The 26,454-nt window shown below is 44.8% G+C and overlaps 1 protein-coding gene across 3 annotated transcripts in view; it reads left to right on the plus strand.

Moving 5' to 3' along the window:
* The window catches only part of STRN (striatin), a 107,725-nt gene that overhangs the window by 57,505 nt on the left and 23,766 nt on the right, over positions 1-26,454 (plus strand). Inside the window, exons 7-10 of one of the 3 annotated variants that reach the window (XM_054023345.1) lie at positions 439-574; positions 13,027-13,137; positions 15,493-15,579; positions 16,149-16,292. In XM_054023345.1, coding sequence (XP_053879320.1) covers positions 439-574; positions 13,027-13,137; positions 15,493-15,579; positions 16,149-16,292 — 478 coding nt within the window. The remainder of the gene's footprint in view (positions 1-438; positions 575-13,026; positions 13,138-15,492; positions 15,580-16,148; positions 16,293-26,454) is intronic. The other 2 variants (XM_054023346.1, XM_054023347.1) reach the window with 2 other exon arrangements.

The raw sequence follows: 26,454 nt of genomic DNA on the forward strand, positions 1-26,454 counted from the left end.
CCACACACATTTTACCAGGACAATAATGATCAGCACGTTATGAGTTTTCAAATGATACCTCACAAGGCATACGTTGTACCAAATCCATTATAGTTTTGTAAAAAGGGTGAACATAGGAATACAGACTGTCACACTTGTAGACTGTATCCCTGATAAATTACCAGTATAGCCCTTAATGTGCTAAGGTTGTGTATTGACTGCTTTAGTGTGAAAAAAATTGTTGTTTTTGACTTTCCTTTAGCTTTACAGTTTGAATAAATCAAATGTGTTTACTTTGTCCTGTTTCCCCCTGCCCCCACCGCTAAAATAGAGGTACCCTATGTTTAATTTTTTCCTGCCTCTGTTCTAATTTTGTTAGTTCCACAAGTGAAAGCAAATAGCACTGGCAGATACAAAGTTGTATTTTTAGTTTAATTTAGCTTTTTTCTTTTTATTTAGATGGTGAGGAGAAGAGTGGTGTCTGATAGCAGTGAAGACAGAGATACAGAAGAAGCTTTGAAAGAGTTTGACTTCTTAGTTGGATCAGATGATGGAGACGGAGAATCTAGAAGTTCAGGAGATGGAACTGACTGGGGTAAGGGAGTTTAGTGGATCACACCAGAAAAACAGAAAATGGGTTAAGCACAAAAACTGAACAATATTTTGCCAAGATCGCAGCATCTTTAAAGGAGCCCTACTGTAAATCCTTTGGTGGTAGACTGAGATCCTGTTACTGAGATATTGTTACTTTTCTGTATGCAGCTTTATGCACAGATTCTTAAGATATTCACATTTTCGTTCAGTTACCTCTATTAAGTAATAATGCAAATAAATATAGTTTAAATAATCTTTTTAGAGTTCCAATACCTTTTCTATCTATCCAAACTATAGAAGCTCTATAAAACGTTGATTTGTCAGATTGTGAACGTGAATATGAGAGGTTTTTAATCTTCTTCCCTTCCTCCCACTTTAATACAGAAAGCAATGTGAGTCATAAAAATTTAATTATTTTTTTTCCATTCAAATGGCAGTAATTTGAGCAGTTTGGTCTATTCTATTGCTCAAATTCCTTTGAAAAGATAGCAGGCGTATATTTAAATCCTACTTAGTTAGAAAGGGAATTTCATAAACTATTGTCTAGTAATATGTGGTTCAAGTTAATGTCTTGCAGCCAGGTTATCAGAACCTAGTTTACTTTGAAGAATTGATTACTTAAGCCCCAGCACTCTACATAAGCTAGCTGCATGCCAAGCTGATAGATTCTGAGGATATTTGGCCCAGTATATAAAAGGTTGAGAGGCTGCAGTTAACTCTGATGGGAGGACATGAGCTCCCTAAGCCCCCCTCAAAGCCCAGTGCATATCTCTAACTCTCTCACCATTAACAAGGAAGAAGAAAGCTTTACTTGAGCTTTAGGCTTGCAGTAACCCTTAATGTACTGAAATCACTGGGCCTGGGATTGGACTGTAAATAGTTACTTTAAATATAGGTACAAGAATTCCCTTAAGTAATTAAAAGGACATGATTCTTCCCCAAAAATAGTTTTTGAAAGGCATACTGGTATTTGCTTTTTTTATAATTAAACCTTCATCTTTTCTGCTTTCTGAGCATACTGTATCTATCACTTGTGCCACTGAAATGTGAATAGGTTGAGTTTGTCAGTTATCAGTCCTATTTAATTTAAGGTGTTAAATAAATTCTTAATAACATTGATGACAGGTCAGTACAGATTTACAAAAGATTTACTCCCCCCCCCCAAAAAAAATAGAAATGTTTGTTATGGAAAGTTATAATTTCCTTTATAGTTGTATGTTTTCAATCCTTGTAAAATTGGATCCAAAGGAGGTTTTCAATTCTTTATATCACAGCTTGTAATTACAGTTATAATAGTCTGTCAGCATAAGCTGCCACAATATGTCATTATAAATCCTTTATCAATTCATTTAAGACACTTATTTGATTTAAATGAAATTAAAAATTAAATGTAATAATGTCTTATAACTTAATATATTGGAAGTAGGGGGAAACAGATGGTAAAGTTGTTTTTAAAAATTGCTTTCTAGCTTTGAACAGTACATTTTTTGCAACAAAAATTTCCTGAACATTTTTAATAATAATTTATTAAACTGGTACAGTGGAATGCCATGACTGACTACTTTTGAGAGCCTTTAGAGTTGATCAGATCTGTGATTTCTAAACTAGAAAGCATTTACATACTAGTTCAAAATCCGATTTGTAAGATGGATTAAATATGATGTATGGTACATGAGGAAGTATGTAAGTGTGTGTTCTCATAGGCATGCCATAGAATATGAATGTCTGAAGTAGTTTGCTGACAACTCTGCCATCTATGTCCTGCATATTTCTAAATATTTTTTTGCCAAAGGAGAGCAGAAATTCCATGTCAAATTTGGGGAAGAAAAGCATGATCAGCTAAAACTTCTCTCCTGATTTCAGAAATGGTGGCCTGCTGTCCACAAACAAAACTACCCTGCCCTGCCATTAAATGTAATGCTGCTTATATTTCATGATCAGTTTTTATTCTGCCTCTGTATTACACTTCTGGGGATGACTCCAGTGCTGATGTTGGGAATATTTCTTAACTTCTACCCCAGCAAATCACCAGACTTGCGGAGACTGGGGAAAAACCTGCAGTGAAGAAACTGATACACCCTCCTTCTCCCCTCTCTCACAATATATGTGGGAAAGATCCACACATAGAGTAGACCTTCTGTACATGGGTCAAAAGGACTTAGCCCATCGATGGCCCATAATAGTTTAACCTCTTCCCTAGGAACTTTTTTTAACTATTGATATTTCTCCATTTCAAAGGTGTTCCAAAAATAATTAATTCTTAGCTCAACTATTTGTTTCCTGAATTAATCTGTCACCCATGGACGTAACTCATCTTTGATCGCTGTTTTTTGTATTGTAATTTTATCCAAGTCCAATGTGTTAGTCTCTTCCAGTTTATTAAAATTTATAAATACATGGATGTGTTAATGTCTTCACCTCATATTGGCGTGAAGAAACCATTTATATCAGTGGTTCTCAACCAGGGCTACATATATCCCTGAGGGTATGCAGAGGTCTTCCAGGGGATACGTCAACTCATCTAGATAGTTGCCTAGTTTTACAATGGGCTAAAAGCACTACCAAAGTCAGTACAAACTAAAATTTCATAAAGACAATGACTTGTTTATGCTACTCTATATATTATATCAGTGTTTCTCAACCAGGGGGGTGTCATGATTTATTTTATAATTATATGGTAAAAATGAGAAAGTAAGCAATTTTTCAGTAATAGTGTGCTGACACACTTCTGTATTCTTATTAGGGCTGTTGATTAATCACAGTTAACTCACGCAGTTATCTGAAAAAAAAAAGTAATTGCGATTAATCGCAGTTTTAATCACACTGTTAAACAATAGAATACCAATTGAAATGTATTAAATATCTTGGATGTTTTTCTACATTTTCAGATATATTTATTTCAATTACAACACAGAATACAAAAGTGTACAATGCTCACTTTACATTATTTTTCTTACACATATTTGCACAGTAAAAATGACAAAAGAAATAGTACACCTCATACAAGTACCGAAGTGCAATCTCTTTATCATGAAAGCGGAACTTACAAATGTAGGGGGGTTTTTTTGGTTACATAACTGCACTCCATAACAAAACAACGTAGAACTTTAGAGCCTACAAGTCCACTCAGTCCTACTTCTTGTGCAGCCAAGCACTAAGAGAAATAAGTTTGTTTACGTTTACGGGAGATATTGCTGCCCGCTTCTTATTTACAATGTCACCTGAAAGTGAGAACAGAAGTTTGCAATGCCGGCTACAAAAGTGCCATGCATGGTATTTATGTCTCAGGTATGCTAAACATTTGTATGCCCCTTCATGCCTGGCCACCATTCCAAAGTACATGCTTCCATGCTGATGACGCTCATTTAAAAAAAAATGTTAATTAAATTTGTGACTGAACTCCTTGGGGGAGAATTGTATGTCTCCTGCTCTGTGTTTTACCTGCATTCTGCCATATATTTCATGTTATAGCAGTCTCGGATTGATGACCCAGCATGTTGTTCATTTTAAGAACCCTTTCACTGCAGATTTGACAAAACGCAAAGACGGAACCAATGTGAGATTTCTAAAGATAGTTACAGCACTCAACCCAAGATTTAAGAATCTGAAGTGCCTTCCAAAATCTGAGAGGGATGAGGTGTGGAGCATGCTTTCAGAAGTCTTAAAAGAGTAAGTTCTTCTTCGAGTGCTTGCTCATATCCATTCCATTAGGTGTGTGCGCGCCGCGTGCACGATCGTCGGAGAATTTTCTACCCTAGCAACACCGGCGGGTCGGCTGTGGAGCCCCCTAGAGTGGCGCCTTCATGGCGCTGAATATATACCCCAGCCGACTCGGCGCCCCCTCAGTTCCTTCTTACCGCCCCTGACGGTCGTTGGAACTGTGGAGCGCGGCGTAGCTGTTCTCCACTCTCCCTAGCTTATCCAGTTATTCACAGTTATAGTTATAGTTCTAGTTGTTTATAGTTATATAGTTGGTTATTCACTTGTTTATAGTTGTTATATAGTTAAAGGGGATTCAGGGGGTTGTCTCCCCCTTTTTCCCCGGCCGCGTGGCCGGGCTCATGCCCAAGGCTCCCGGCTTCAAACAGTGCGCCTCCTGCGCTAAGCCTATGCCAACAAGCGATCCGCACGACTCGTGTCTGAAGTGCCTGGGAGAGTCCCATCAAACAGATAAGTGCAAGATCTGTAAGGCCTTCAAACCGAGGACCAAGAAGGAGCGGGACTTTCGACTCCGGCAACTCCTTATGGAGGCGGCACTTAGCCCGGACGCTCCATCGGCGCGTCAGGCCCCGGCACCTAGCACCTCGGTGCGCAGTGCCCCGGCGGCACCGACCATGCCGACCACGTCGGACAAGCCTCCACGGCACCGGACCTCATCGGCACCGCACTCACAGCAAGTGCCTCGGCGCCGTTCATTATCCCCGGGACATAAAAAATCCCATAAGGCGGGGACCTCAGTGCCGAAGACGCCGGCTCCCCCGGTGCCGGGGGTAGAGCCGCGTCCACCTGTGGAGCACCGAAAACAGGTGCCTCCAGCACCGTCGACTCCGGCTCCGAGGCCGTTGAGTCCGGTGCAGACAGAATCACCACCGAGACCGGCGGTGATACAGTGCCTCCCGTCGACACCGGAGACCTTCGCGACGGCGAGAGACTTGATCGCCCTCACGGAGCCGGCACCGCCCCAACCACCGGCACCGTCGGCACCGTTGACTCGCCCGGTCCAATCTAGGGGAAAACCTGCCTTGATGCGCCCTCCATCGCAAGGGCTGGAACCACGGCACCGGTCCAGGTCCCGAAGCAGGTCCCCACGCCGCTCGCAGTCCCGGCGCCGGATATCACCTCGGCACCGGTCGTACTCGCGGCCAAGATCATCGCGGCACCGCTCTACATCTCGGCACCGTTATGATCGTCGGCACCGATCAACGTCGAGACGTAGTTCTCGGCACCGGTACGATCGACGTTCGACGTCGAGAGGCCGCTCCCGGCACCGGGCCTACTCCAGGTCATCGTCTCGATCCAGGTCCGACTCCCGGCACCGGCGAGGTCATCGGCACCGATCGCGATCTCGGCACCGATCGCCGGCACCGCGTAGAGATAGAACATCTCTAGACCGGCACCGTACGGCACCGTATCCCACGGGATTCGTCTCGGCGCAGTCGGCACCGCCATGGCCATCGAGATCGGTGTCTCGCTCCTCTGAGGACTTGTCAAGATCGGCATACCCCCCTCAGGGGCAAACCGGGGAGCAAGATTTAGGCCATTGGCAAGAGGGAGCAGAGGACCCTGACCATGGCCCATCTCACTGGTCGTTCTGGACCCCGTGGGCATACCACCAGGCGCAAGGGGCTCCAACAACCTCTCGCTCGGGTCACTCTGATACAAGGGCCCCAGAGTCCACCATCTCTCGTCCTCCTCCAGGGGGCATGGAGGCCTCTGTATCTGCACCACCTGACGTCCCGGACCCAAGGGCAGGTGATGCTCCGACCCAGGAACAGGGAGACCAGGATCCTCCCCTGGATCCCTTACCACCAGAGGCATCTTCCTCTTCCTCTCCGGATGAGGCAGTGGCGGGCACGTCGTGCACAGGTCCACCCCCAATAGATCTTCGGGCTCATCAGGACCTGTTAAGTAGGATGGCCCGTAACATGGACCTACAGACGGAGGAGATAGTGGAGGTGCAGGACCCCATTGTAAATATCCTCGCGGCGGATGTCCCATCAAGAGTGGCGTTGCCCCTGATCCGCACGATCCAGGCGAACGCAACTACGATATGGCAAACCCCTGCCTCTATCCCACCTACAGCGAGAGGGGTGGAAAGAAAGTACTTTGTCCCTTCCAAAGACTACGAGTACTTGTATACCCATCCCCAGCCGTGTTCACTGGTGGTGTCATCAGTGAATGCAAGGGAGCGCCACGGTCAACAAGCTGCAGCGCCCAAATCAAAGGAGGCTAAGCGACTCGATTTGTTTGGCCGTAAAGTTTATTCAGCTGGAGGGCTGCAACTTAGAGCGGCTAACCAGCAGGCGCTCCTGAGCCGCTACAACTTTAATTCCTGGAACTCTATGGGGAAGTTCAAGGAATTGGTTCCCCAAGAGTCCAGGGAAGAGTTTGGGGCCTTGGTTGAGGAGGGTAAGAAGGTGGCTCGGACCTCCTTACAGGCCTCCCTGGACATAGTGGACTTGGCTGTGAGAACCCTGGCCGCAGGTATCGCTATGCGAAGGACCTCCTGGCTCCAAGTTTCGGGTTTGCCCCCTGAATTACAGCAAACCCTACAGGATTTGCCCTTTGAAGGACAGGGGTTGTTCTCGGAGAAGATGGACTCTCGATTGCAGAGCCTCAAGGACTCCAGGACAATCATGCGCTCCCTGGGGATGCATGTTGCGGGTCCCCAGCGCAGACCATTTAGGCCCCAGCCTCAACGTTTTTACCCCCCTCCACCTCGTCAGAGACAGGACCCTGCCAGAAGGCGAGGGCGAGGTGGTAGGAGAAGATGGGCTGGCCCTCAACCCGGTCAGAACCAGGGGCCACCAAGACCACCTTCAGGTCCTAGACAGAACTTTTGAAGGTGCGGTCGAGGACGGCGCCCCAGTCATCCCCCAGGATCCAGCCCCCTCCTTTCGGGATCGCCTCTCCCACTTCCACCGTGCTTGGTCCCTTATAACTTCGGACCGTTGGGTCCTCCGCACGGTGGAGAGGGGATACGCTATCCAGTTTTCTTCTATCCCCCCCTCCCACCCCCCTTCCCCGTCCCTCTTCAGGGACCCTTCTCACGAGCAACTTCTTATACAGGAGGTTTCTACGCTCCTTGCCATGGGGGCCATAGAGGAGGTTCCGATAGAGTTAAGGGGCAGGGGATTTTATTCCCATTACTTCCTGATCCCCAAGTCCAAAGGAGGTCTGCGGCCCATCTTGGACTTGCGCGGACTCAACAAATTCGTAGTAAAGTTGAAGTTCCGCATGGTCTCTTTGGGGGTCATTATCCCTTCCCTCGATCCTGGAGACTGGTTCGCCGCCCTCGACATGAAAGACGCTTACTTTCATATCGCAATTTACCCGCCTCACAGACGCTTCCTGCGATTCGTGGTAAGCAGAGTGCACTATCAATTTGCAGTCCTTCCCTTCGGCCTATCCTCGGCTCCAAGAGTGTTCACGAAATGTATGGCTGTCGTGGCAGCGTACCTTCGTCAACAAGGGATACAGGTGTTCCCGTACCTAGACGACTGGCTGGTACGCGGTCGCACCAAAGAGCAAGTTCGAGATCATGTCCACATAATAGTGCACACATTCAACAAGTTGGGCATCCTTCTCAACAAGGACAAATCCACTCTAGAACCTACCCAGAGAATAGAATTCATCGTCGCAGTCCTAGACTCCAGACGTGCACAAGCCATCCTGCCAGACAACCGCTTTTGTACCATCACGAACCTCATTCAAGGGCTCAGGGCCTTCCCAACTACCACGGTGAGGTCGTGCCTCACCCTACTGGGTCACATGGCTTCCTGCACGTACGTAACCAGGCATGCCAGACTTCGGCTTCGCCCACTCCAGACCTGGGTGTCATCGATATACCGCCCACATCGGGACAGCCTGAACATGGTGGTCACGATCCCGAACTCGATCCTGACCTCCCTCACCTGGTGGCTAGATCACAATGTGGTTTGCGAGGGGATGCCATTTCACGCACCACAACCCTCTCTGCAACTGGTTACAGACGCTTCATCTCTGGGTTGGGGCGCCCACCTCAATGAACACCATACTCAGGGCCTGTGGACTGCATCTCAGTTAGCCCTGCACATCAATGTTCGGGAACTGATGGCCGACTGCGTCACCCCGACCTGCATTCTCTTCACCTCACGGCGTGGCTGCTCCATGGTTCTCCCAGACAGAACAACAATGCTCACTATCGGTCTAACAGATTCTGTTGAGCAGTAGGAAGCCCTCAACACGAGCCACGTATTTGGCCAAGTGGAAGCGGTTCTCCTGTTGGTGCGAACAACGAGCCACGTCCCCGTTACAGGCACCTATTCCTCTCATATTGGAATATCTCCTCTCCCTAAAACAGCAGGGGTTGGCGATATCTTCAATTAGAGTTCACCTGGCCGCTATATCAGCCTTTCACCCAGGGGAACTCGCGTCCTCGGTATTCTCTAACCCGATGGTCGTTAGATTCCTCAAGCTCACAGGTCCTCCATTTGAGCCACTGGCCACCTGTTCACTTTTGTACCTATCCTGGAAGACAGCCTTCCTCGTAGCCATCACCTCAGCAAGGTGCGTTTCTGAACTCAGGGCGCTTACATCCGAGCCCCCTTATACAGTTTTCCATAAGGATAAAGTGCAGCTTCGTCCACATCCTGCCTTTCTCCCTAAGGTGGTTTCTCCATTTCATATCAACCAGGATATATTTCTCCCGGTCTTTCATCCTAAACCACATGCTACTCGCCAGGATCAACGTTTGCATTCTCTGGACATACGCAGGGCCCTGGCTTTCTATATTGACCGCACAAGGCACTTTAGGAAGACGACGCAACTCTTCGTTGCAGTGGCCGACCGAATGAAAGGCTCACCGGTCTCCTCACAACGCCTATCCTCCTGGATTACGTCTTGCATCCGGACTTGCTATGACCTGGCAGGTGTCTCAGCACCGCACCTCACCGCTCACTCCACGAGGGCCCAAGCTTCCTCGACTGCTTTCCTGGCACAAGTTCCGATCCAGGATATTTGTAGAGCGGCGGTTTGGTCATCAGTCCACACGTTTACAGCTCACTATGCACTAGTGCAGCAGTCCAGGGACGATGCTGCATTCGGATCAGCGGTTTTGCACACAGCAATGTCTCACTCCGACCCCACCACCTAAGTTGGGCTTGGGAGTCACCTAATGGAATGGATATGAGCAAGCACTCGAAGAAGAAAAGACGGTTACTCACCGTTGTAACTGTTGTTCTTCGAGATGTGTTGCTCATATCCATTCCAAACCCGCCCCCCTTCCCCACTGTCGGAGTAGCCGGCAAGAAGGAACTGAGGGGGCGCCGGGTCGGCTGGGGTATATATTCAGCGCCATGAAGGCGCCACTCTAGGGGGCTCCACAGCCGACCCACCGGTGTTGCTAGGGTAGAAAATTCTCCGACGATCGTGCACGCGGCGCGCACACACCTAATGGAATGGATATGAGCAACACATCTCGAAGAACAACAGTTACAACGGTGAGTAACCGTCTTTTTCAGGGTAGCAGCCGTGTTAGTCTGTATCCTCAAAAAGAACAGGAGTACTTTGTGGCACCTTAGAGACTAACAAATTTATTAGAGCATAAGCTTTCGTGGGCTACAACCCGAGAAGTGGGTTGTAGCCCATGAAATCTTATGCTCTAATAAATTTGTTAGTCTCTAAGGTGCCACAAGTACTCCTGTTCTTTTTAAAAGAGCAACGCTCTGATGCAGAAACTACAGAACCCGAGCCACCAAAAAAGAAAATCATCCTTCTGCTGGTGACATCTGACTCAGATAATGAAAATTAACATGCGTTGGTCTGCACTTTTTTGGATCGTTATTGAGCAGAACCCATCCTCAGCATGGACATATGTCCTATGGAATGGTGGTTGAAGCATGAAGGGACATATGAATCTTTAGCAAATCTGGCACGTAAATATCTTGCAATGCTGGCTACCACGATGCCATGCGAATGTCTGTTCTCAGTTTCAGGTGACATTGCAAACAAGAAGTGGGCAGCATTATCTCCTGCAAATGTAAACAAACTTGTTTGTCTGAGTAATTGACTGAACAAGAAGAAGTACTGAATGGACTTGTAGGATCTAAAATTTTACATTGTTTTATTTTTGAATGCAGTTATTTTTTGTACATAACTCCACATTTGTAAGTTTAACTTTCATGATAAAGAGATTGCACTATAGTACGTGTATTAAAATTGAAAAATACTATTTATTTTATTTTTACAGTGCAAATATTTGATAATAAAAAATAAATATTAAGTGAACACTGTACACTTTGTATTCTGTGTTGTAATTGAAATCAATATATTTGAAAATGTGAAGAACATCCAAAAATATTTATATAAATAGTATTCTATTATTGTTTAATCGTGCGATTAATTTTGATTGATTTTGTTTACTCGCTTGACAGCCCTAATTCTTATGTCTCATTTTGTAAGCAAGTAGTATTTGATTGAAGTGGAACTTGGGATACACAAGACAAATCAGATTCTTGAAAGGGGTACAGTAGCAGTTACCAACTTTCGCATGGTAAATAAGCACCCCAAATTTCACAATAAGCCAAAAATCAAGCTAATCCCATTTCAAAGCAAGGCCAAAACAAGCCAGTCCCTAAGAACCCCAACACTCTATGTGACTAGATCGCCCCCAGAATGCAGTCTGGGACTGTGGTGGTCCTGCTGTGCACCCCTGACACTCTCTCCCCTGCTTGCCAGGAGCTGGTCAAAAAAAAGCAACAAGCCACAAGCCAAAAAAGCTACAAGCCAAACAAGCAATACGTTACAAGCCAAAAACTAGCCAACAAGCAACTCACAAACCAATTAAGTCAAAAACAAGCCCAATTTCTGCGTTTTTTCACGGGTTTGGCATGTCTGTACAGTAGTCTGGAAATGTTGAGAACCACTGATTTAGATTATCAGCCTCAGACATTGCTTACCTTCATGTCGTATTGTACCTATCATTTTGTTGGCCAAAGAGAGCTGAATACAGCTATCAGCATCACTTCGGAATAGTCTGGAGTGGTGTCTGCAGAACATAGAATACGCTTTCCAAAGGAGTGAGCAACCATTTATTTTCTTTCAGTAATCATTCCTTACATTACTTCCCTGTTAGTGGCCTCACTGGTTTTTTATTTGTCATGCTTCTAATATTTTAATAATACACCATAAACTATAATGGCCATCAATTAGGTAATATGCTTAATGAAAAAATTAAAACAGAAAATGCTACATGGGCAAACCTTTTTAATAGTTTGTTTTAACTGGCAAAATCTGAGATTGAATTTCTAATTTTGGGGTGTGCTTCTTTCATTTCACACTAACTGAGAAAAAAAATGCCACTTAACTTTTGAGTAGTTTGACTTTTGTTAGTTGAATCTAGATCTTTGAGGAAATACAGTTTTGTGTTCTATTATAGCTGTAGATGAGGTGGTCTGCATTCAGTTGGAAATCTTGCTTTCCACAGTTTTGTACTAAAATGGGCATAAACTTATTGATTGAATCATAGCATGAAAGGTCTTGAGTGTTTTTATTCATTTAAATGTTAGATTTTTGAAACTAGATAAGTTATCACTGTGTACACAAGAAAATAATTTTCATATGGGTTTTGAACATGCACATTAGTCCCTGAAGAGCCCTTTAAATGACAGACCAATCATAGCCAAATGATCTGTTCTGAACCATCACGAGAATAATTCACCACTTTTTAATGTTTTTAAAAGGAAGAAACACTTTACCAGTATAAGGCTTAAGGAATAAACTTTATATTAAATATTAATGAAACATGATACATTTGAATGAGGAAAATAAGCCTTAATTTAATACATTTTTTTAAAGAAAACCCACAGTTTTAATGTAAAAATACATAAATGATAAATGGTATTATTAGCTCTGAGTTGTATGTTATAGTAAACTGCCTAAATACAGCCTTCTGATATGCTGTGTAAATGTCTTTAATATTTGTACCTACATATTACCTTTCATTGGAGGATCTTAAAAAGGTTTACAAATGTGGGTAAGTGTTATTTTCCCTGTTGTACCACAGGGGAAACTGAGAATCAGTGACTTAACTGCAGGTATGGCAGAAGTTCAGATGAGTTTAGGTATAAAATGCAGGCTTCCGACACTAGACGTGCTGCTTCCTTTGTCTGACTGTGATATCTCAAATTTTTCCAGTCTCTTGTTAAATTGAATGCACTTTTAATGTCTAAAATTATTTGTAAATCCCCGGTGAAATGTAAAGTAAACTGTTACAAAAACCCCTTTAATTTAAACATACTTTTTTTGTATAAATTATAGGGTATGACTAAATAAACTCTAGACATGCTGCACCCATGCTGTAAGTGCTAGGTTAGATTAGTTGTGTCATGTGTATTTGTGGATATAATTATTTTTCTGGAAAAATAATTAAAGCAGTAAAAGTATTACCTGCTTGTTAGAAGAGGAAAAACAAAACAAAAAATGACAACAAAAACACTGGTCTATGAAAAATCACTTATTGGGTTCAGAGATAAGCATTTGAAATTTCATCACAAAATGATTTTTTAAGAAATTCTGAGCAAGTGAAAATAGGGGTGAGAATGCAGTCTCACGGAATTTGCAACCACGATGCTATTTGTGTATTTTAAATACAAGGTATAAATAAGATTGACAACAGCTGCTACCTCCTTCAGTGAAAACTATTTAGTGACATATTATTGAAAAAGGATGTTTCATTTGTTTTACTTTATTTAGAAAAGGAAGACCAGTGTCTCATGCCTGAAGCCTGGAATGTGGACCAGGGAGTAATAACCAAACTCAAGGAACAATACAAAAAGGAGCGCAAGGGAAAAAAGGGGGTGAAGAGTAAGTGGAAAACATTGCACCTTAAAATCATAAATCCCACCTCTTTCACACCCCTAATTCTATCTTTCTTTCAATGTTTTCCTAAAACTACTTACTCTTTTACTTTGCCACTCCTGACTGCTTTCCTGTTCACCAGTGCTCAGGGGTTGAAATTAATGATAGTCAGTCCAGTTGCCTGAGAAAGTAGGAAGATGCTGACTGGGATATAACTTTTACCAGTTTAGTGTTGGATAAATTCAAAGTGATTATGCTGGACATGGACTATGTAGCAATCAGTGGTGATATATAGACATATGAAATTTAAATGCATTGTTTTGATACTTTATTTAACTGTATATTTCAACTGAGAAAATGTCAGAACACTCTTAGTTAAAAACATGCCAGTTTTTTAAGACCTGTTTTGGAGTTTGGTAAATAAAACAAACAACTCTTTAGTATCTGTTAGGTGACAGAGGGAGAAACAAGTTAATTTCTACCCCTGTTTGTACTTAATATTCACAACATGCAAGTCATGCTGTCCTCATAATTCCTTATGCAGGGCTCGAAATGGAAAATAAATCTTATTGACATCCTCTAAGTCAATTCTTATTTATCAACTACCATTTTACCTGTGGAATTTATATTTGTCATAGGTGTTATTTGGATTCCGAGCAAACAGCTGTGATAGGTATCTGAAATACAATTTCTAGCCCTGTTCATCATACCTTTCTCTGTTACATTTCCTGAAACAGAAATCCATTATGTGAAACCTGTGTTGTTAAATAAAATAAGTATTATACACCTTTCAGAGTCAAGTTAAATGTTTAATATGGAAATCATAACTATTTCAAACATAAAGCTGTGTTGAGAACTCTTGTGAGAATAATTGAAATTGAAAAATAATGCACCTAATGCAGGGGAAAATGTGAAGGATATGTTTCATTACTCCTCCCTTTGTGGGAAGATGCTTATTCATTTTAAGGGAATTGTCCCTTCCAGCATGTTTACAAAATCCTACAAAAAAGATGCCGTGTCCTCTACATTATTGTTTCAAGGTTGCTTCATTTTGTTACTTTCTGCATTTTGTAGATTCTAAATGTGATTGGTTGCAGGTCAGTAAATATTAGCTTTGAGATCATAGCATCAAATATAGCACGTAGCAGTTAAACCTACATTATTACTTTCTCTAAGCAAATCAATATGTACTTTAGATTCCTATGCTGATATGAATGACATTTGAAAGAATTCTGTGTTCTTTGATTGTAGTTATTTGAGGTGCCATTGAGGTACCTGAAAAAATGCAAGCATAGCAAGAAGTTGAGCTTCCCCCACAAAAAGTTATTGTTTTACCAAATAAATTCTGAATGTCTTCGTAATTAAAATAGAGATTCTCATACAATAGGAATACACAGAAAATTATTTTAATAACTTCTTGTCTACATGTACAATGTCATAGTACATGTATATGTAGACAGTGCCAGGGCCAAAGTTTTAATGAGCTAACTTGCTAGAAACATTTAAATTAAGAAATAAATAGAAATGAGTACATTTCTCAATCAGCTATTGGGTTTGTAGATCCTGATTATCAAACTATAGTAATTAATGATTAATTTAGGCACAGCTGTCATTGGAACTTTGTTTTATATGTTTAATGAGCAAAGTGCCTGATGCAAGACTGCAATTTGGCACCTTGCACTACTTCACGAGGGTATTGTAGTTACATGTACAGTAACTTGTTTTTGGATGGAGGTTTGATCTGGGGGAGACCAAGAATTACAGAAATTAAGTATCTTTCCATGGACAAACCATCGTGGGAAGGGCATCAGTGCAGAAAAATCGGGAGGAGCCGCACCTGTTATTTATCACCCATTCATGATCTTAGAGAAGAAAGGAGTGAGGAAAGAAATGGGGGGGGGGGGGAGATTAAACACCTTAATATTGAGATGTATGGAGTCTGTTTTATAATATTAATCTCATCATAGATGAGTATTCAGAGATAAAACTGTTCAGTAAAATGTTGTTGTTTTTCTATAAAATCAGATACTGTATTAAAACAATCTTGCAAAATCCTATTCACTCTTTGCCTGACTCAAGTAATGTTTTGTAATAGACAACTAAAATACTATTTAGTTTCTTCATTATCATTATGGTATGGGTGGGGAAAATAGAACTTGTAACTGGGCTAATACATTTATAATGATTTTGCAAGGCTGTAGTAAAAATTCCTGTGAAGTAGCGTAATAAGATCATACATCTATTAGAATACACCTCTGTGTTAAAGCTACTTAAAAATAGCTGTATTATTTACTGGTTTAGGAAAAACCATAATGGACTATGGGTAAGATATTTTCCCATTCTTAATTAAACTTATAACAGGAAAAACTACCGAAGATATGTTTCAGCCTCAATCCTATATAAAACAGTCAAAACAGGGATGTGGGAAAATGATGGCGCAAAGCACAGGTAAGTGTCAAGAAGGGCATGGGTCTTCACCACATGTAGCTTCAGGAAGTAAGCCAGCGAATCCAGTTTGATTTATATTTTTAATATAACAATTGTGTAGATTATGTAGCATCACAAATATACACCACTGCACAAATAATTGTAAAATATTCACAAATTATTTAAAGAATATACTGCACAAAGCATCTGCACAGATTTTTAAAATAATTCACAAATGTTTGCAATTGTTCTTGGAAAGCAATAAAATATTTTGTTTGACCGATCATTTTGTTGCAATGAGTCAATTGAAGGTATTTAACTTTTTCATGCAAATAGCAGTGTGAGTTCATAAAAGTGGGGGAAAAAATTCTCAGTTGCTTCCATCACTTTCTTTTTCAAAATGTTCATTTCATGCTGAAAGGTTAGTTACTGCTGGAAGTAGGCGCTCATTACTGATGTTTATTAGGAAATGTCTTATCAAAGATAGGATCCATTGTTGCTTGTCTTGCTGTAACATATTTGATGTGATAAATAGCATTGCTGTGAATTACGTTTACATAAGCCATTTCACTTTTGTTTTTCCCGGTTAGGGCCCAACAGGTCAAAGCTGCAAGACATGCTTGCAAACTTGAGAGATGTTGATGATCTACCTTCATTACAGCCATCTGTTGCATCACCTTCTAGGCCGAGTAGCTCAAGGCTCGTTGAACATGAGATAAACAGGACAGATGAAGGCAAGTATTTGTCTTTATATGTTTATATAAATGTGTATATGTTTGTATATTTATAATTATTATTATTACCTAACATTTTACATCTTATATTTTTAAAGCGCTTTACAGATATTAATGTAGCCTCATCATACCCCTGAGGTAGATAAGCATTATCCCCTTCCTCCATCACCCGGGGAAATTCAGAGAGAGATTTAAAGTCCTGAGCTGAAATTTTTTGAGGTCAGTGCAAAGATTGCAGTGAGCTTCGTGTCAGGCCATAAGTCATTTGCCCATGTTCACCCTAGAAAACTGGCAGAGACAGGTATAGAACACAGATCTCCCAGGCCTTAACCACAAAACCGTCCTTTGCCCATGTATGATTGTACAGAAGATGTGTAGCATTTTATAATATTTGAGTACAGTGATAAGGAATAAACTCTGCAGCTAAATTAAAAGGTGTGTCTAACATGGAAACACATAGTGACTGAGTCCAGAATCATAGAGGAAGGACAGACTGCAATTTTTGCTCAGGTTGGTTGCCCATTTCTTAAATTTTATAGTGGTGTCTGTATCTAAAATTCTCAGTGAATTAGGATTGGGGTGGAAAGTCCTAATATGCTGTGCACAGTCTCTGATTCGGAATATAACACTTACCTTCACAAACACTACACCTATAAATTATTAATTGCAGTGTTTTAGCTTCAGTATTTCAATTATTTTAGTGATATACAGAATAATAAAGTAAGCATAAAAGCGCCTTTTCTGGTATGTTATATGAGGCATGCTGTGATTTATGCCCAAAAGATTGCTAAATATGACTAGAAAAATGAGCAAAACATGATTTTTGCTAATAATCCATATCTCTTCCTGAAATAGTAAGAAATTAGATTGACAAAATTACAAAACAAATGAAGATGAAAAAGAGTTCCATATGGGTTAACTACTGCAGGGCACAATAGTTCAACCTCCCACATGCTTAGAGAGATGTTTTTAAAAGAAAAATGGTAATTTAGCAGCAATTTGAAATGTAGCAGAATTATTTGTGTGTGTGTGCTGAGCATTTCCTATCATCGCACAAGTGCCTCACTGGTGGCAAAAAGCATGAGAGCTTTCCACATTCACTTTCTTTCAAAATATATATTTTGTAATTGAGAGCATCTGACTAGTTTATGAAAAAGGCAAAACCAAAACTCGTCAGTGTCACTTCATTTTTCATTAGTGATTTAAAGTTGTTTAACATTCATTTAAAAAAAAATTACATATAAGGAAGTATTAAATAAGTTAGGAATGCAAGTGAGAGAAAGGAAACTGGTAATTCATGCATCAGTTCCTTAGTAGAGCAAAGAAGAAGAGATGTTCATGATTAAAAAGCAGAAATGTGGGTAGAGTTAAATTTATGTTAAGTTTTCAAGCAGAGTACAAAAAGCTTGAATCTGACTAGAAAAAGGTAGAAAAGAGAAAGCCATAGGGAGATTCAGAGAAATACATGAATTGTGAGAAGAACACATGAAAGATGATCTTTCCACATTCTGGATGGACTGGAGAGGAGTAAGATGAGGTCAGGGCTGAAGAAGGCATAAAGATAAATTGGGCAGAAGTTACATGTAGTAATAGGAATAATCTGCATGTCTGCATACTCAGAAGGATGTTAGCATGTTTTTCTGCATTAGAAAGGTCTAACATCAAAAAGGGTTAGAAACTTTTTTTCTAATTCAAGCTTAGATTCTAGAACAGTGGTTCTCAAACTTTTGTATTGGTGACCCCTTTCACATAGCAAGCCTCTGAGTGCAACACGTCCGTATAAATTAAAAACACTTTTTATATAGTTAACACCATTATAAATTCTGGAGGAAAAGAGGGTTTCGGGTGGAGGCCGACAGCTAGCAACCCCCCCCCCCCACCAGAATAACCTCGCAACCCCCTGAGGGGGGTCCCAACCCCCGGTTTGAGAACCCCTGTTCTAAAAGGTGGTGGGTCTTGAAGACATTTCCTCCACAGCTTCCCATTCTTAGTCTACATGTCACTCAAACATTAAAGGCTATTAGTATTAGGTGGAGGGCAGAATATATGCAGACATGTCTGAATACCAGGGGTGTATGGTGCCCTCCTATTCCTTTAGTTCATATTTTCTTCTGCCTATCAACAGAACTTTCAGTCATGAAGCGCTGTTCAGACATTGGTTTTCTACGTTTCATTTTCTTTCAGAACTCTAGTTATTTGGTGAATTTTCTCTAGTAACTTATTTTTTATGTCCTATGGGTGCTCAATTTCAGGTGCACATGCCCCATGTGCCTTTGATTAAAGACTTTTGGTAGCAGTGCCTTGCAATCCACCCATGAGCACTAGCTGTCATTCCCCATACTGAGGGTATATGAACAGCCTTCAGTTTCTTCTCAGCTGCCTAGGCCTGAGATGAAGCATTTTGTGGTGCCTATGTCATAGTTACCTTTTTCGTAGGGAATAGCTTCTAGTTTTTACTTTATTGTTTAGAGCTTACTTTAGCCCCCCTTTTTAGTTTTTACCAGTTGTATAAGGTTTGTTTGTTTGTAAACTTCTTTGAGACTGCTCATTTCTCCCCCTCCCACCGTGGGGAATGGGTGAGTGGGTGCATGCTTTCCTTTTTGAAGGATGTTATCTTTGTGTTAAGCCTAAATCCTCTGGATTTAAACATTGTCTCACTTGCTGGGATTCTGTCCCAGTTATTGATGGTCAGTGTCATTGTGTCTGCAGCTTAGAGGACATCCATTTCCCATCTAAGTGTAAAAGTTGTTCAGGGATTAAGAGTAGGCCTAGAAAAAACACGGAGATTAAGTTTAGGCTTCTCACGATGGTGCGCTCCCTTCACCTTGCCTCAGATCCAGGTCCAGATACCCCCTCTTCTGCCAGGTATAGCAGTCTCCCTGTTTGCACGGCGCCCCATCAACCTCTGCAGCCCACTCACCCACTGGGGAGAGAACCACAGAGGATGGCACCAAGACTTCCAGAAAGAGGAGCTCCAGATCATCTCAAAAAGAAGGTGGTGCCAGGAAACCAAGGTCACCACAGAGACCCACTGCTTTGGAGATCTCACATCCCAGAAAGGATACCACTGAGGCTCCCAAGATCTCCTGATACCGAGGGTCCCTCAGCTAAGGCTTCAGGAACTTATAAGTCCCCTGCTTCCAAGTTGCCTGCAGTATCCAAGTCGACACTGATAGCACTGATTGATCAGTTTGCAAAGCCAAAGTCATCCACAGAGCATCATCAGAGTTCTGCACACTTTCACCTGGTACCACAGGAGTTTAGATTTTCCAGGGACTTGTTTGTCTTGGATGAACTGGAATCCCCTCTACTGATGGATATGGAAAGACTCTTGGTAACAGGGCCTCATCTGTCACCGTCTACTCTGCAGACTAACATTTGTTCCTAATGAGGCAGTAATGCTGCCACCTCCATCACATGTGGATGATTTTAAGCACTTCCAAGTGCTCACAAAGAGAATTCCTGACTCCCTCCAGAATCCCCACAGAGGACGTTCAGGAGACCCAGAACAAACTCTTGGATGTTCTCTATATTGCCACTTCTGGCCGAGTAGTCTTACCTACAAACAAAGCCCTGCTTGAACCTGCTAAAACAATTTGGCAAACCCCAGCTCCCATACCTCCAACTTGTAAGAGGACAGAAAAAAGAAAAAACTATGTTCCTGCTAAAGATTCCAAGTTTTTGTTCACGCACCTAGCCCTCAATTCCCTGGTGCTGGATGCGGTGAAAGAACAAAGTAGACAACACCATTCAAAGGCTATTCCACATTCTAAGGACCTAGATCTTTTTGGCCAAAAAAGGTGGTCCTTTGCTTTGTTACAATTTAAAATTGCCAATTATCAAGCGCTGATTACAAAATATAACTACACCCACTATGAGAAATTTAGTTTTTATTGATCATCTGCCTCAGGAACAATGAGAGCGATTTCAGGTGGTCATTGTGGAAGGTCATTTATTAGCCAGAACTTTGTTACTCTAGATGTGGCTGACATGGCAGCCCACTCTGTTTCTACAACAACGGTCATGTGCCATGACTTCTGGCTGCAATCCTCAGGGCTCCCTAGGAAAAACACTGTGAGGTTCAAGCTCTTTAGTGAGTTCACCAGTGGACTCTTGCAGGGATTTGAGGGCTACTCTCCGCTCCCTCAGTATCTACGTGCTTGCAAATAAGAGATTCAGCAGGTCATAGATGGTGCACAGATCCCACCGAGCCCAATTCCTTGCTTATCACAGGCTTTTGGAACCACCTAAGAAGAAACCTAATTTCCACAAGAGAGAACCATCCTCCACCGCAAGAACAAACACTACTCAGCCTTCCTCATCTAAGTGTCAATGTTGACGTTTTGGCCAAAGGTTTTGCTCTCTTCCATTATTTGGGGATCGTCTCTCCCATTTGTGATTTTCATAGGAGAAGATTACTTCTGACAGAATGGATTTTGGAGGTTGTAACATGAGGTTATTCCATCCATTTCACCTCCATTCCCCCACCCCACCCTCCTTCCTCATCCTTTTTCAGGGACTCATCTGCTGAAACAGGAAGTCCTATTCCTTCTCCATATAGTAGTCCACAGTTCCAGTTCCTGCCAAACACAGAGGGAAAGGAGTTCTATTCCAAGTAATTTCTGGTTCCCAAAAATAAGAGTGTATGGAGACGCATCTTAGATTTCAGGTGGTTAAACATTTTCATCAAAACACAGAATGGGGACACTCATAGCTGTAAATACCATCTCTAGATCTGGGGGATGGGTCTGCAGTCCTTGACCTTCGTGGTCAGCCAGGAGCACTTCCAATATCACATTCTCCCATTCAGGCTCTCTACTGCCCCCAGAGTCTTTATGAAGGCCCTTGAGAAGCCACTCAACTACAACAATCAGGAATAATTGATTTCTGCTATCTTGATGATTGGCTTCTCAAGGGCCATTCATACAACAAAGTTCTTTCCACAGCGAGGAAAGCTATGACCCTATACAACCAGCTAGGACTTGAGCCCAAAAAAGACCAGTCCACATTGAGACCAGTTCAGTGAATAGAGTTTATAAGGAGCAACCTAACATGCCAGCAATATCCAGAGTTTACCCACCAACTGACAGGTTTTGACACTATCAAATTTGATCTTGCAGGTTCAGGTAAATCTGCAAAGAGCCACAATTTGTCTGCAGCTCCTAGATCATATGGTAGCTTGCACATTTGTCACACTTCATGCCAGATTGTACCTACACTGCTCTCAAGGATGGTTGAGAACTGGTTACACCTCCAACAAGCACAGTCTGAACAAATTACTGTTGATTCCTCATCAGGTTCTACAGTTGGTGGAAAGACCTGGACAGTGTCTGTGTTGGCATTCCCTTCATTCTGCCTCCCTACGACTGCCACCATTGTATGGTGCATTTCTCATAGGGTGGCAGTCGGCGGTATAATATCTTCAAACACATACCATTCAAGGCAAATGGATTGCACAAGAGTCCGCTTTCCATAGTAACCTCCTGGAACTCAGATCAGTTAGATTTGCCTGCAAACGTTTCCTTCCCATGATCAAGGGCTAATCTATTGACAGACAACAGAAACAGCGTGCATTATATAAATTGTCAAGGAGGAGCAAGTTTCCCTTCCCTTTGTGCAGAAGCAGTAAAATGGTAGAAGTGACACATAGCGTGTCGGATTCTCTTCTCAGCCTCATACGTATTGAATCTTTAGAACACTATATCCAATGGCTCAAGCAGACACTTCTGCTAGGACTAGGAGTGGGAATCAAATACCTAATTCTTGAGCATATATTCCTCACCTGGGGTTTTCCAGAAACCGACCTCTTCACCAGTGTCCTCAGCAGAGGGTGTCGGATGTTCGGATCAAGAGGTGTCTAGAGACCATCAATCTCAGGGAGATGCCTTCCTCATCTTCTGGTCAAGGAATCTCCTCTGTACCTATCCACCACCACTGCTGCTCCTCAGAGTACTAAACAAAATCAGTCAGGACAGAGCTAAAGTCATCCTAATTGCACTGATTTGGCCAAGGCAAATATGGTTCCCTTGCCTGATTCACCTCACATCTCACTACAGCTTCCAACCATTCCTGACCTGTTGACTCAAGAACTGATCTCAGTTTGAACACGCAGTAGCTCAAGGCTTGGTTTCTAGATGGTTCTCTGGGGTAGAGGTCTCCTGTTCAAGAGAGGTACAAGAGGTTCTTCTTCGAGTGCTTGCTCATATCCATTCCATTAGGTGTGTGCGCGCCGCGTGCACGATCGTCGGAAGATTTTCTACCCTAGCAACACCGGCGGGTCGGCTGTGGAGCCCCCTAGAGTGGCGCCTTCATGGCGCTGAATATATACCCCAGCCGACCCGGCGCCCCCTCAGTTCCTTCTTACCGCCCCTGACGGTCGTTGGAACTGTGGAGCGCGGCATAGCTGTTCTCCACTCTCCCTAGCTTAATTAGTTATTCGCAGTTGTAGTTATAGTTATAGTTCTAGTGTTTGTAGTTTAATAGTTAAATAGTTTAAAGTTGTTAGATTTGTTATAATAGTCCAGGGGACTAAGGGGGTCGTCGCCCCCTTTCTCCCCCGGCCGCGGGCCCGGGCTCATGCCCAGAGCTCCCGGCTTCAAGCAGTGCGCCTCCTGCGCTAAACCTATGCCCACGAGCGACCCGCACGACTCCTGTCTGAAGTGCCTGGGAGAGTCCCACCAAACAGATAAGTGCAAGATCTGTAAGGCCTTCAGACCAAGGACCAAGAAAGAGCGGGACTTTCGGCTCCGGCAACTCCTGATGGAGGCGGCACTTAGCCCGGACACTCCTTCTACGAGCCAGGCCCAGGCACCTAGCGCCTCGGTGCGCAGTGCCCCAGCAGCACCGGCAATGCCGACAACGCGGGCGGTGTCGGACAAACCTCCCCGGCACCGGACCTCGTCGGCACCGCAGCAGGCACCTCGGCGCCGGTCATTATCCCCGGGGCATAAAAAAGCCCATAAGACGGGGACCTCTGTACCGAAGACGCCGGCTCCCCCAGTGCCGGGGGTAGAGCCGAGTGCGCCGGTGGAGCACCGGAAACAGGTGCCTCCCGCACTGTCGACTCCGGCACCGAGGCCGTTGAGTCCGGTGCAGATAGCGTCTCCACCGAGACCGGCGGTAATACAACTCCCGTCGACTCCGGAGACCTTCGTGGCGGCGAGAGACTTGATAGCTCTCACAGAGCCGGCACCGCCTCAACCACTGGCACCGACGGCACCGTTGACCCGCCCGGTCCAGTCAAGGGGGAAACCTGCCTTGATGCGCCCTCCATCACAAGGGCTGGAACCTCGGCACCGGTCCAGGTCCAGAAGCAGGTCCCCACGCCGCTCGCAGTCCCGGCACCGAATATCACCTCGGCACCGGTCGTACTCGCGGCCAAGATCTTCGTCGCGGCACCGGTCTACGTCTCGGCACCGCTATGATCGTCGGCACCGATCAATGTCGAGACGTAGTTCTCGGCACCGCTACGGTCGACGCTCGACGTCGAGAGGCCGCTCCCGGCACCGGGCATACTCCAGGTCCTCGTCGAGGTCCAGATCCGGCTCCCGGCACCGACGAGGTCATCGGCACCGATCGCGGTCCCGGCACCGTTCGCCGGCACCGCGCAGAGATAGATCATCTCCGGACCGGTACCGTGCGGCACCGCAGCCCACGGGGGTCGTTTCATCTCTCTCGGCACCGCCATGGCCGTCAAGATCGGTGTCTCGCTCCTCGGAGGACCTGTCGAGATCGGCATACCCCCCTCAAGGGCAAGCCGAGGAACGGAACTTGGGCCATTGGCAGGAGATGGCAGAGGACCACTCTCATGGACCATCTCACTGGTCATTTTGGACCCCGTGGGCGTACCACCAGGAGCAAGGGGCCCCAATACCATCGACCTCTCGCTCGGGTCACTCGGTTAGAAGGGCCCCAGAATCCACCATCTCTCGGCCTCCGCCAGGGGGCATGGAGGCTTCCGTGTCCACGCCACCTGACACCATAGACCCGAGTACAGGTGATGCTCCGGCCCAAGAGCAGGGGGATCAGGACCCCCCCTTGGATCCAGTACCACCGGAGGCGTCTTCCTCCTCCTCTCCGGATGAGGCAGTGGCGGGCACTTCATGTACGGGTCCCCCTCCGATAGATCTTCGGGCTCACCAGGATCTCCTGCGTAGGATGGCCCGTAATATGAACCTGCAGGCGGAGGAGATAGTGGAAGTACAGGACCCTATCGTGAACATCCTCGGAGCGGATGCCCCATCGAGGGTGGCGCTACCCCTGATCCGCACGATACAAACCAATGCGGATACGATATGGCAAACTCCTGCCTCTATCCCACCCACAGCGAGAGGGGTGGAAAGGAAGTACTTTGTCCCGTCTAAGGACTACGGGTACTTGTATACCCACCCCCAACCGTGTTCACTGGTGGTGGAATCAGTGAACGCACGAGAGCGCCACGGCCAGCAGGCTGCAGCGCCTAAATCAAAAGAGGCTAAGCGGCTCGATTTGTTTGGCCGTAAGGTTTACTCAGCCGGAGGGCTGCAACTTAGAGCGGCGAACCAACAGGCGCTATTGAGCCGTTACAATTTTAACTCCTGGAACTCTATGGGGAAGTTTAAGGAGTTGATTCCCCAAGAGTCCAGGGAAGAGTTTGGAGCCATGGTAGAGGAGGGTAAGAAGGTGGCTCGGACCTCCTTGCAGGCCTCCTTGGACATAGCAGACTCAGCTGCGAGGACCCTGGCTTCGGGTATCGCTATGCGGAGGATCTCCTGGCTTCAAGTTTCGGGTTTGCCTCCGGAGCTACAGCAAACCCTACAGGATCTGCCCTTTGAGGGACGTGGATTGTTCTCGGACAAGACGGACTCTCGCCTGCAGAGCCTCAAGGACTCGAGAACAATCATGCGCTCCCTGGGGATGCATGTTGTGGGCCCTCAGCGCAGACCATTTAGGCCGCAGCCTCAGCGCTTCTACCCCCCCCCCCCCCGCCTCGTCAGAGACAGGACTCGACCCGGAGGCGAGGGCGAGGTGGTAGAAGAAGGTGGGCCGGCCCTCAACCCGGCCAGAACCAGGGGCCACCTAGACCACCTTCAGGCCCCAGGCAGAACTTTTGAAGGTGCGGTCGAGGACGGCGCCCCAGTCATCCCCCAGGATCCAGCCCCCTCCTTTCGGGATCGTCTCTCCCACTTCCACCGTGCTTGGTCCCTTATAACTTCGGACCGTTGGGTCCTCCGCACAGTGGAGAGGGGATACGCTATCCAGTTTTCTTCTATCCCCCCCTTCCACCCCCCTTCCCCGTCCCTCTTCAGGGACCCTTCTCACGAGCAACTTCTTATACAGGAGGTTTCCACGCTCCTTGCTATGGGGGCCATAGAGGAGGTTCCAGTAGAGTTAAGGGGCAGAGGATTTTATTCCCGTTACTTCCTGATCCCCAAGTCCAAAGGAGGTCTGCGGCCCATCTTGGACTTGCGCGGACTCAACAAATTCGTAGTAAAGTTGAAGTTCCGCATGGTCTCTTTGGGGGCCATTATCCCTTCCCTCGATCCTGGAGACTGGTTCGCCGCCCTCGACATGAAAGACGCATACTTTCACATCTCAATTTACCCACCTCACAGACGCTTCCTGCGATTCGTGGTAAACATGGTGCACTACCAATTTGCAGTCCTTCCCTTCGGCCTATCCTCGGCCCCAAGAGTGTTCACGAAATGTATGGCTGTCGTGGCAGCGTACCTTCGTCGGCAAGGGATACAGGTGTTCCCGTACCTAGACGACTGGCTGGTACGCGGTCGCACCAAGGAGCAAGTTCAAGCTCACGTCCACATAATAGTGCACACATTCAACGAGTTGGGCATCCTACTCAACAAGGACAAATCCACTCTAGAACCTACCCAGAGAATAGAATTCATAGGCGCAGTTCTAGACTCCAGACGTGCACAAGCCATCCTGCCAGACAACCGATTTGGCACCATCACGAGCCTCATTCAAGGGCTCCAGGCGTTCCCAACTACCACGGTGAGGTCGTGCCTTACCCTGCTGGGTCACATGGCCTTCTGCACGTACGTAACCAGGCATGCCAGACTTCGGCTTCGCCCACTCCAGACCTGGGTGTCGTCAATATATCGACCAAATCGGGACAGCCTGAACATGGTGGTCACGGTCCCGATCTCGGTCCTGACCTCCCTCA

Source organism: Malaclemys terrapin, chromosome 3, assembly GCF_027887155.1.
Source record: "Malaclemys terrapin pileata isolate rMalTer1 chromosome 3, rMalTer1.hap1, whole genome shotgun sequence".
Taxonomy (NCBI): Eukaryota; Metazoa; Chordata; order Testudines; family Emydidae; genus Malaclemys; species Malaclemys terrapin.